The sequence below is a fragment of the Alternaria rosae genome (assembly GCF_020736505.1).
Source record: "Alternaria rosae strain MPI-PUGE-AT-0040 chromosome Unknown BKA58scaffold_8, whole genome shotgun sequence".
In the NCBI taxonomy this organism is placed as follows: Eukaryota; Fungi; Ascomycota; class Dothideomycetes; order Pleosporales; family Pleosporaceae; genus Alternaria; species Alternaria rosae.
The window spans coordinates 1,105,993-1,117,333 of record NW_025763577.1 but is presented as its reverse complement, the minus strand read 5'-3'; the positions used below and the strand labels follow the sequence as shown (position 1 = coordinate 1,117,333).

General features: G+C 52.9%; 3 protein-coding genes across 3 annotated transcripts; all 3 read left to right on the top strand.

Annotated features, from left to right (window-relative positions):
* Window positions 1-3,316: 3,316 nt before the first annotated feature.
* Window positions 3,317-6,445, top strand: BKA58DRAFT_423037 (serine/threonine-protein kinase ste20; the record flags this gene model as incomplete). Its single annotated transcript, XM_046172847.1, has 7 exons — window positions 3,317-3,719; window positions 3,772-4,298; window positions 4,345-5,619; window positions 5,664-5,763; window positions 5,816-6,150; window positions 6,201-6,297; window positions 6,354-6,445. The coding sequence occupies exons 1-7, from the start codon at window positions 3,602-3,604 to the stop codon at window positions 6,443-6,445; spliced, it is 2,544 nt and encodes an 847-aa protein (XP_046022693.1). The 5' UTR covers window positions 3,317-3,601.
* Window positions 6,446-7,066: 621 nt separating this feature from the next.
* BKA58DRAFT_226779 (uncharacterized protein) lies at window positions 7,067-9,479 on the top strand. Its single transcript, XM_046166382.1, has 4 exons — window positions 7,067-7,366; window positions 7,488-7,818; window positions 7,867-8,487; window positions 8,534-9,479. The coding sequence occupies exons 1-4, from the start codon at window positions 7,277-7,279 to the stop codon at window positions 9,334-9,336; spliced, it is 1,845 nt and encodes a 614-aa protein (XP_046022692.1). The 5' UTR covers window positions 7,067-7,276; the 3' UTR covers window positions 9,337-9,479.
* Window positions 9,480-10,004: 525 nt separating this feature from the next.
* BKA58DRAFT_471695 (uncharacterized protein) lies at window positions 10,005-11,320 on the top strand. Its single transcript, XM_046175242.1, has one exon. It carries the CDS (start codon window positions 10,297-10,299, stop codon window positions 10,852-10,854), a length of 558 nt encoding a protein of 185 aa, XP_046022691.1. The 5' UTR covers window positions 10,005-10,296; the 3' UTR covers window positions 10,855-11,320.
* The last annotated feature ends 21 nt before the right edge of the window (window positions 11,321-11,341 follow it).

Sequence of the window (11,341 nt, the reverse complement as noted above, 5' to 3'; positions counted from 1 at the left end):
ACATATGCCTTGTATGGAATATGCTATGATACGATGTGATGAGAGTTGTCGTGTCCAGGGAATATGAAAAGAAAACGAAGGAAAGGACTATAGTAGGATAGATGCGAAGTTCACTTGAAGGACACTACAACATGAGATATTGCTGTGTTTGTATCCCCGGGTTCGGTGACTCTGTAGCGCGTTGAGTGTGATGTTGGGAGGTTGGTGATGCGGTGTGGGTACTGTATGATGGCCTTGGTTCACCACATTTGCAGTCGCTGTTTCCATGCCATTCTCGCGAGGTAAACCGTCTTTGAGCAAGCTTCCACGGATATCGATTAAAATCTTTGTGTGGCTAGAGTATGCATCCACTATCACATGTACGACGAGCAGAGGTATCTTAGATGTTGCGATCTGCCACATGAGTTATAAGCTTTGCGAACTTCGGAAACTAGTTATGACGACTAGTTTGACGTACGAGATTATGTATCATCGTACAAAATTCCGCAAAGAAAACATATCTATGTCATTTCTGGCTTTTGTGACGGCACTCGAGACTTTGGTCATGATTATACACTTGGATTGAGATGTCTTGCTACAGTTGACTCATCGTGGACGACGTTTTCAATTGGTGTTTTGCAAAAGATGCCTATGTCTCATGTGATTGAGTTCCTCACTTTATAAATACTGGATCTGCGAGGTAACTTTATTTAATCAATACGGACAGTCCTCTACCACTTGCATTCTTCGGACTCCGGAGACCACACTGCGCTGTCGGCAAACAAACTCTTCCAAGATCATTACCCATGTTTCTGTGAGTAGACTGTCTGTGTCCAGCAGCGGCGCAGACTCTTTTGTCAGAATCGCAGTCCAAGACCTTGTGAGGTTCTTTTTCAAATGGTGAACCCTCTTCCTGTGCGGTGCGAATGTAGTTGGCGGTACAACCTGGAGGGGGGATTGCTACAGATAAGACGATCATTCTTATAGCGGGCCCGTCAATTCTCTTCATTAACGGCGACTCAAGCGGTCTTGTGAAAACATATAAAAAGAACGTGACGCAGTTTTGAACAACCACATACCCCAGAATTTCTCGATCTACTAGCCCATCGACAAATATCGTTTATTATAATACTAATCAGGAACAGTATCCTTCTCGTCCCCACCAAAAACAACTGGAATGACATAAACGTTTGGAAGACTCGCCACTGAACAGATACACGCTACGACTGCCTTCTCAGAGGCAGCGCGAAGAGAAGACGAAGTCTTGCTTAGTGTACTGACAAACTTACGCAAGTAGCTTGACTAGTGGGCTGAGCAAAGACATCAGGATGTCGTAGACTACATGGTTAGCGGAAGGAGAAAGAGGATGAATTCGACGAAGAGGATAGAGACGCCGAAGAAGTGCATGTAGGTAGACGTAGTTGAGCTAGGCGGCCGCAGCGAGCACATAGGAGAAGTGCACGAGCACACTTTGCGAAAACGATTGAGCGCAACTGTTGGTGGTGCATACGATCTGTGTGCATACACCAAGTCGTTGAGTGATGGGAGTTGAGCATTACTGTGCCACACTCGCATTAACCAGCATGGTGAGGCGGCACGGGCGAGGCGCGTAGAAAGAACGGATGAAGAGCTGATAAGGAATGCGTGGGATATATGTTAGATTTAGAAATGAATGGCTATTCTGTTACTACTTTGCTTGTTTGGACATAAGGTCCTTGATGCGTTTCGTGTAAATTCTGAGCTGCATACCGTATCTCATACTTGAGAAGTGTGTAACTCCCACGTGTTCTTCCATTCGACGAGGCATATAGATAAAACGCTATTCGTGGGGGGCAGTAAGGAGTCGAGCAAGCCTCCTTTCCATCGACATGCGTGATGTAGATGCTTATTCCAGAAGCAATGTCTTCGCAGATTGCCAAGCATGAGCGCGACGCGGTTTGGGTGTGCAAAAGGCTTATGTTTGCAGCGTTACTGTAATTTGTCTTGAACAGACGCGCCGTCGCGTCGCCTACAGATGCGTGTGGTGATGATGTAAAAACGTGCCGACAACCGAACGTTGAAGCCATGACGTCGAAGAAGCAAAAATAGCACGACCAACTGCATGTTTTGACAGTGATCGTCATGGCTCGCGATGTGGCTGTTTCGGGTTTCTTCACAGATGAATCCAGACTCGAGATTCTTGAAAGCTGACAGAGATCAATAGTCGGATGTGACTTCACGTGGCGTTTGTTAGCCTTGCGCAGTGTTGTGGCGGGCTGATCAAACCCCTAGATGCTCAGAAGAGCGTTGTTGCGCACGGGGGAAGTGCCGTGGCCGGTTGCGTTAGAAGAACGGGAGATGGGCCGTTGCCGCGGCGCTCGGGGTATGCTGGCTCTTTTTGCATAACCATTACTCGTGGGCTCGTAAAGCCTGAGTGAGTTGTTCGTGCAACGTTGGTTTTGGAGCTTCTAGGCGAGCCTGGTCGGAGTTGTTGAGCGATGCCGTGCTCCTTGCCTTGACATTTCATGTTCTTGCCCAGGTGGAATTAGTAGCTGTTGGCGCATGACTTACTGCTGGCTCTCGTGCTTTGGGCTGGCACGTTGGATGTTGTACCACGGCGACCTGCATGTGGGAGAGGAGACGTGCGTGGCGTGTTTCATGAGGGTGAAGGTTGAGGCTATCGTGACGCTGTGCTCTGCGGCCGGAGTCGTAGCGACAGATAGCGCGATGTGGGGGGAAAGAGGCTGTCTCGGAGCTTGGGCGCTGACTTGCATGGCATTACCAGTCGATTTACAAAACGCGTCTGCCCTGCAGTGATGCTTCCACGGTGGAGGTGACGATCGCGCGTATTGCCCGGGAGACGCGATAGGATGCGTGGTGTTTTGGGCATCGGTGTTGGTAGCAGGTACCGCGCATGTGAAAGATGCGACGCCGGGAAGAGCCGCACGTCGACCAAGAAAGAGCGTCTACCAGAGAAGGAGCGATGGGATGGCAGGTATAAGAATAGACTTTGCGGCGTGACTGCCTATGGTGTTGGGTTGGTCGCGATGATGGTCGCTGTCAACGGGTTCTATCGTCTCTCAATGCATAATGCGCTGCGATGGAGACAAAAAGCGAAGAGAATAGAGCAAGACAAATGTACTTGATAATGTAGACGTCGACGGTGACATGAGCTACTGCATATCGCCACACCTTCTTTGGGCGTCAGATGCGGGCGGCGCATGAATCGGCGGGCTGCAGAGCGACGGGCAGAGGTCAGCGGCGGCAGGCCGTTGAGAAATTAGAGGAAACACGTCCTGAAACCGACGTATTCGGAGTAGGGTGGAGGGATATCTGCCCTGGTGGAGATTAGGTCGTGGAGTCGCTAGCTAGGACTTGAGCACGGCAAAACCAGCCCTGGAGAGTCGGCCAGATCCATCTGTGCTTCTGCTGCGATCACTTCTGTCTGTACCTGTTTCTGCCGTACATCCCCTCTCCCACCGAGCCAGCGACAGCGAGCTTCCCACGGCGCCTCCCATTCTCTGTGCCTCTCTCTTTCTCCCCTTTCGGCCTGGTCTCTCTCGGCTGCGCAGGCTTGAGGTGTGACGTTGAAGCGAGTGGACTTCAGCCATTCCCAGGCCCTTGGACACTCTGCAGGCCCGCAATGGAAGACAAGTCATCAGCGCGGCCCACGAGGCTGACCAAGAGAGGGCCGTCCAAAGAGCGAGGCCCGCCAATAGCCTATTTGAACAAGGGCCCGACCACGTTGAAGCGTGCGCCCAGTGAGTGATGTTCCTGGCCGCACCGCACCTGAGAGCGATACTGACTCCATAGGCGCCGCCTCTTACTTCCAGCCGAATCTTGGCGTAGCACCTGCAGCATCCTCGTCGCAGTCGCCAGCGCGAGGCCTCTCTCGCTCGCCCTCGCACACGTTGCGGCCAGTCTACGAGCCGCCCAACCCGCATGCCTATGATCTGCAGCCCGTCCACGTTGGCCAGCCCTTCGACCGCATCGTCGAGGAAGCTCTGAACGCCTCGAGCCAGACCAGACCCGCCCTCCAGCACTCGTATACCGAACAGCCCGCCCAGAACCGCTACCTGCGCCAGTCGCGCTCCTTCACCTCCAAGATGGACAACACGACGACCCCGCCCTCGACCACCTCCAGCAAGACGAACCGCTACAGCGACGGCAGCGGCGATGCAGCCAAGAAGCGCCTCTCGGGCGGCGCAAAGAAGAAGGGCACCTTTTCCAACTTCATGAGCAGCATGCTGGGCTCGCCGCGCCGCCCGACCATCTCGACGCCCACGAACCCCATGCACGTCACTCACGTCAGCATCGACAACCACACGGGCGAGTACACGGTGGGTAGCATCCCTCGTTGAAGGTGTACATGTGCTAACAGATCAGGGTCTCCCCAAGGAGTGGCAGCGTATGCTCCAGCAGAATGGCATCTCGCAGGAGGAGCAGAAGCAGCACCCCCAGGCCGTCATGGACGTGGTCAACTTCTACAAGGACAATGCCGAGAAGAACGAAGAGGACGCCATCTGGGACAAGATGGGCCCCACGCAGCCTCAGGGATACGCGTACCAGGCCAACATACCTAACAACGCAAACTATGGCTCCAACCAGCCCCCGCTCAGTCCCCCGCAGAGCCCGCGGTTCCCACGGAACGACCAGTCTAGCTTCGAAAACCCGCGTGCGCCTCCTCCCGTTCCGCGCAGCCTTACCTCCCCCGTCGTTAACTCTCCTCCAGTCAATGTTGCAGCTCTCGTGCCCAGCCGGCCAGCGCCCAAGCCTCCAGGTCCTCCTGCTGGTTCCGCCGCGCCCATGCCAAACAGACCTGCCCCCGCGGCCCCAAGTCCGATAATCACCCAGCACCAGACCCCTCGCCACGAGAACGACTACCCCCAGGCTGCCTATGCCCATCCGACTCCCTCAGAGAGCCCCAATGGCTCTTCTGCAATGTCCCGTACCCGATCGAACACCACGGGAGGAACGCCGCCGCGATTCGATTCCCCAGCCAGTTCTACTCCCATTTCTCCCGCCCAGCAATACCAGCAGCAGCAGCAACAAGCCATGGCCATGGCAACCACGCAGCAGCCAAAGGCACCTCTAGGGAGGAGCGTCAGCCAAAGAGCCCCACAACCAAACTATGCACCACCTGTAGTCCCTGCGCCGCAGCCGCAGATGTCCCAGCCGACGCCCCAGCAGGTCTTTGCCCAGCAATCGGATCCCCAAAACATTCCATTACCATCGCAACAGGCTCGTGTTGGCCCAGCGCCCCGGCCACGCCAAAGGCCGAGGCAGAGTCAGGGACCGGATATCGTGGCCAAGCTCAATGCCATCTGTACCAATGCCGATCCCCGGGAGAGATACCGCAACCTCAGCAAGATTGGTCAGGGTGCTTCTGGTGGTGTTTTCATGGCCTACGAAAACAGCACCAACAAATGCGTAGCCATCAAGCAGATGAACCTCGAGCAACAGCCTAAGAAGGACCTGATTATTAACGAGATCTTGGTCATGAAAGACAGCAAGCACAAGAACATTGTAAACTTCATGGACAGTTTCTTGCTAAGAGGCGATCTGTGGGTGGTTATGGAGTACATGGAAGGTGGAAGTTTGACGGATGTTGTTACTTTCAACATCATGTCAGAAGGCCAAATAGCTGCTGTGTGCAGAGAGGTGAGTGTTTGCGCCCCGTTTGAAGATCTCCGCTAATTTCCTAGACACTCCACGGCTTGCAACATCTTCACTCCAAGGGCGTCATTCATCGAGACATCAAATCCGATAACATCCTGCTTTCCCAGGAAGGCAACATCAAGCTCAGTATGTTCAATTCAATATCGCCATCTTGTATCAAATCTAATATATCCAACAGCCGATTTCGGTTTCTGCGCTCAAATCAACGAAAGCCACAACAAGCGCACGACCATGGTAGGTACCCCATACTGGATGGCACCCGAGGTTGTCACTCGCAAAGAGTACGGCCGAAAGGTTGACATTTGGTCGTTGGGTATCATGTCCATCGAGATGATCGAGGGAGAACCGCCGTACCTGAATGAAAGTCCCCTGCGTGCACTCTGGCTCATCGCCACCAACGGGACACCGACAATCAAGGAGGAACACGCTCTATCGCCCGTGTTCCGTGATTTCTTGGGCTTTTCGCTCAAGGTCGACCCCGACAAGCGGGCTAGCGCTCACGATCTTCTGGTGGTAAGTTTATACTAGCTGTATGTTGTTTGACAACCGCTAACAAGACACAGCACCCCTTCATCCAGACCGCTGAACCGCTAGGCACATTAGCGCCACTGGTCCAATCGGCGAGGAAAGCAAGGGCAGAAGAGAGGCGGAAGAAGGGTGGTCTGTGAAGTTTCTTATTTCATTATGAATGTCTCTTAACACCGGAACTTACTTAGGTACGGGCAATGCGCAGACCAACGGCCGCGATTCGTCAAACACGAGCACGAATTCGTTCGCCGATTGGTATGGCAAGATGATGGAATTGTAAGGTGACGAAATGGCGCACGACGATGAACAAACGCACGTGTTGGAGGCTCACAAGTTCGCATATCCAACCCCAGTGGCAGCTCGAAGCCACTCGCCCCTCATGGTCGTGTCGCGGTACCACCACCTGCTCGGCAGTCAGTATGCAAAGGTCGAAGCCTCATACTGCTGTTCTACACAACGAGCATTGTCGAGCGAATTAGCAAGCGCGTCATATCCTGTTCAACTGCTCATATTCGCGAGCGCATTATTTATGTTGTTTCAAACAGTCCCGAGTGTCGATGTTGGTATACACACCCATCTCATGATCTGGCAGATTTCTTGGGTTACAGAAAGACGCGCATCTCTTACGACTTATCTTATATACAATGTGTGCAATTTTAGTGTCTATACGATTTGGGGTTACAAGCTTGGCCGGAGGTGGCAATCTCGGCATATAGAAAAGTCGAATATGAATATTCTTCCTGTGTAAGTGCACTCACTCAGCATCCAGGGGCGTATATTGTGATGGGCGTTGATATGTCTTGCTTGGTGAAATTGCGACCCGAGCATTGTGGCTGAGTAAGGGCCGCCACATAGTCGTCATTGGGCGGGGAGCTCTAAGCCCGGTTGCATACGACTGACCGCGACACGAACGACTTTCACTCTTCCTATAACACGGCCTTTCCCCAAAATTACCGTTACTACCTCGCGCGCGTTTGCGACCTATCCGCTCACCCTCCGCCCTTCTGAACTTGCCACCTTTACCTCACCTCGCGCATCGACTCCAGGTACCCGCGCCCCCGGAAAGCTTACCCATACCGAGTCTCTAGACACCTGGAAGCAGGCAGACGTCATGTTTCGCGCACAATCCAACATCTTCGACGATGTTGTCGTAAAAGCCACGGACGAAAATCTCACGAGCGAGAACTGGGAATACATTTTGGTATGGTCAGCACCTTCGAGGCCTTGGACGGCGAGTTGGGCAGATGTCGCAACATTCGTCCAACCACGACCATGTGTCTTTGCGTACCAGCATACAAAGCAGTCGCTAACTCACCACGCAGGATGTATGCGACAAGGTTGGATCATCCGACACCGGCGCGAAAGATGCGGTCGCTGCCATGATCAGGCGGTTAGCACACCGAAATGCGAACGTACAACTATACACCCTCGAGCTGGCCAACGCCCTGAGCCAGAACTGCGGAATCCAAATGCACAAGGAGCTTGCCTCACGGAGCTTCACAGAAGCGCTGCTGAGGCTTGCCAACGACCGCAACACACATCAGCAGGTCAAGGCCAAGATACTGGAGCGCATGCAAGAGTGGAGCGACATGTTCGCCCGTGACCCCGACCTGGGAATCATGTCTAATGCATATATGAAGCTGAAGTCACAAAGTGAGTTGGGGAAGTAACGGTGCCATGTACAATACTGACAGGTCTTAGACCCCAACCTCCGAGCGCCTTCTAAGCCACAGAAGACGCAGATCTCCGACGTCGAACGCCAGAAAGAGGAAGAGGAGCTACAAATGGCGCTTGCCATGTCGATACGTGAGTCTAAGGGCGCAGCGCCGACAGCTGCCAAGTCCAATACGCCTCAGCAGGGTGGATCAACTCCCAGTGCCCAGCCCGAACAGCCTTCGCAGCCCCTGCCGTCAGGTACAACCGCAGCGACCGTCTCACGTGTACGAGCCCTCTTCGATTTTCAACCATCTGAGCCCGGTGAACTACAGTTCCGCAAGGGCGACATCATTGCCGTACTCGAATCGGTATACAAGGACTGGTGGAAGGGATCGCTGCGCGGGCAGACAGGTATCTTCCCGCTTAACTACGTGGAGAAGCTGCAAGATCCGACGCGCGAAGAGCTCGAGAGGGAGGCACAGAATGAGGCTGAGGTCTTTGCACAAATAAGGAATGTGGAGAAGTTGCTTGCGCTGCTGAGCACAAGCTCACAACCAGGCGCAGGCGATGCGCGAGACAACGAGGAGATTACCGAGCTCTACCACTCAACGCTGGCTATTCGGCCGAAGTTGATCGAGCTCATCGGGAAGTACTCGCAGAAAAAGGGTAGGTCAATCGTAAAAAGCGTTATGATCAGCGCTAACTCTTCTAGATGACTTTACACAGCTGAATGAGAAGTTCATCAAGGCTCGTCGAGACTATGAGTCCATGCTGGAGGCATCCATGTCCCAGCCTCAACAACCTGCATACGGCGGCGGCCGTCCTGGATATGGCGGCTACAATGCACCACCTCCCTCGAACTACCAAGGATACCCACCTGTATCATCCACTCCACATCAGGATCCAGGTCGCTACGGTTATGGCGGAGCACCTCAGCAACATGGACCTCCTTCCCAAGTACCACCTGTAGGCTCAAGCCCTGCTTTCTTCATGGTTCCTCCAGGTGAACGGACACAGCAAACCCCGAAACCAGGACCGCCATCAGACCCCTACACGCTACCCCCAGGAAGAGTACCAGTAGGAGGTCGACCACAAAGCTACGCACCCCAGGAGCTAGCGACCAGTCAATACGACTCACCAGTCGACAACCGCCATTCTTTTCACGCTCCTAGCCAACCACCGCAAGGCTACGAAACGGGCGGCTACCCACCACAGCAAGGCGCTCCCCAAGGCCCACCACAAGGACAGCAAAACCCATACGAGCAGCTCTCATCACCTCCTCCACAACAAGCTCCACAAGAACAACAGCCTCTGTCAGACCCATACTCGCAACAGCCGCCCCAGCAAGGCTATGGATACCCACCAACACAGCCTGGATATGCACCACCTGCGCCGCCTGGCGCTACCTCTAGCCCAGCACCGCCTGCTCAGGGATACTTGCCATATCGACCTGGAGGACAGGCACCGAGTGCGCCGCCTGTTGGTGGAGATGACGCGGCGGGGTTTTACCGTTAAGGACCGGTTGTGGGGGAAGGTGGGGCGGTGATATAGTGTAGTTGTAGTTGTGTAGTATAACATCTGGTTTGTAAATGCGATACTACCAAGTCGCACTGGTTATTGCATGGTTTGCAGATGACAACGGTCTTTTATACACACATTTCCCCAACCCCCCCGCGTTTCAGTATGTGAGGATATAGCGGCAGTTGTTGCTGCGCCGCTTTTGATGTCTTTGTTGATGTAGGGCTGTTTTTGGACGTGGGAAGGGGATGCGAGGTGCGAGGTGCTCCTTGCGTTTGTGGGATGTGCAAGGCAGATACATGTCATGGAATGTTGTATCGCATGGCGATCGATGAACAGCTGATACGGCGCCTCGATGCCGATGCCCAAGATGGAAATCATGTAGAGGTACCTAGGTATCGAAGGACCAGCTTCTCATTCTTTGTTTCCCGCACTCAGTTTGCATCTTTTCGTCTTTCCGTACTGCATTCCTGCATGTCGATATGTCAGAATGCTGCTAGAAAGTGGAAAACTGCGATCTTGCATCAAGCCCTGGTAGGTGTTGCAGTATTTCAGAAGAGTGAACACGCAGTCATGCGTACACTTGGCCTCACTCACGTGTGTTACAATATGACAATCATCTCTTTGATCGACTGGTGGGACACGTGGGTTAGTCCTTTATCTTTGCGATACTGCCTCGTGAACCTGTTTCGATCGTGCCGGATACAGGAGAAGGTCTACCAAAGGATACAACATCGTGATTACTTCTTTATGATAACCGGAAGAATATGCGAGTCTTCTCTTTGTTCTTTTGAAGCCGCCTCATAATAACCCGTTTGTTGGTCGGTTGGAATACACAAGTAGGGTATTAAAGAACACAGCAAGACGAATTGCACGTCCATCATGTTGCTCATCTTGGCTTGTCGACATCCACACCCACGCCCACTCGGAAAACTCGGAGTTAGATAAATCCAAAGCATGTATCTACGCACATCGTTCTTCTTCGCCACCTTCGCACCAACAGTCACGTCGGCACCATATAACCTCTCATCCCCAACAGACAACATTCCCCACTCCAACACAACCACCCTCGTCCGCCGCGCCGACCAATGCGCCTCAGACAAACACCACTACCCCGACATCCCCAACTGGAAAACCGCCCTGTCTCAATTCTGCGCCAACCACGGCTCTGGCCCGATCTTCTCCGACTCCGCCATCGTCTTCACCTACAATATCAAAGGCCACGACGGCAAGCCCATAGACTGGATCTTCAAAGTATACCTCGACAACGAAGACAAAAATTACTTATGGAGCTGGATACCACTAGAGCAAGAGTGTATAGACGGGTTTACGGAACTGACGAAGGAGAAGGGAGGCGGTTTGGGGAAGAGTTGGTGTTATTGGAGGCCGAGGACGAGTCCGGATGATAGTGTAGGGTTTCTTGGGGGAAAATGGACGCAGGATTTGCCGAGTAAGGATGTTAATGGGGTTATTACTTGGGAGAGTCGGGCGAAGAAGGGACAGAAGGGGCTTTGAGATGGGATAAGAGGGTGAGAATGGGAGGGTAGGGGAGGTGTTTGGGAACGATGTTTTTGTTACTACTTTGCCATTTGTGGTCATATGGGCGGTGGTATGCGAAGTTCTCTCCTTGATTATGCTCTTCTTCTATGCTCTCACTCGAGCTTGCCAATATCACCGGTACTTTGCGGTGTCAATCGTCCATCGGCCATTCGTTTCTATCTTTTTTGGTAATCCCCGAGTAAACTCACAGAAACATCGACATATGCTCTGAGGTCAATCTTTCGTTCATGCGTGGTGGAGATGAAGATATTCGCGACCATTATGAATTTGTTTTTCCCTGATAGCGCCTAGTGTGCGCTGGCATGTCCGTTCCGTTAAAAAAAAAACATCGCAGACGAATGATATCTAGTCATTTGCAATGCAGATGAACGAATGCGAGTAGCGGGTAATGATTCTTTGCCTGATTAAAAACGTCGAGGCGTGTGGAGGTTAGCGGGCTCTC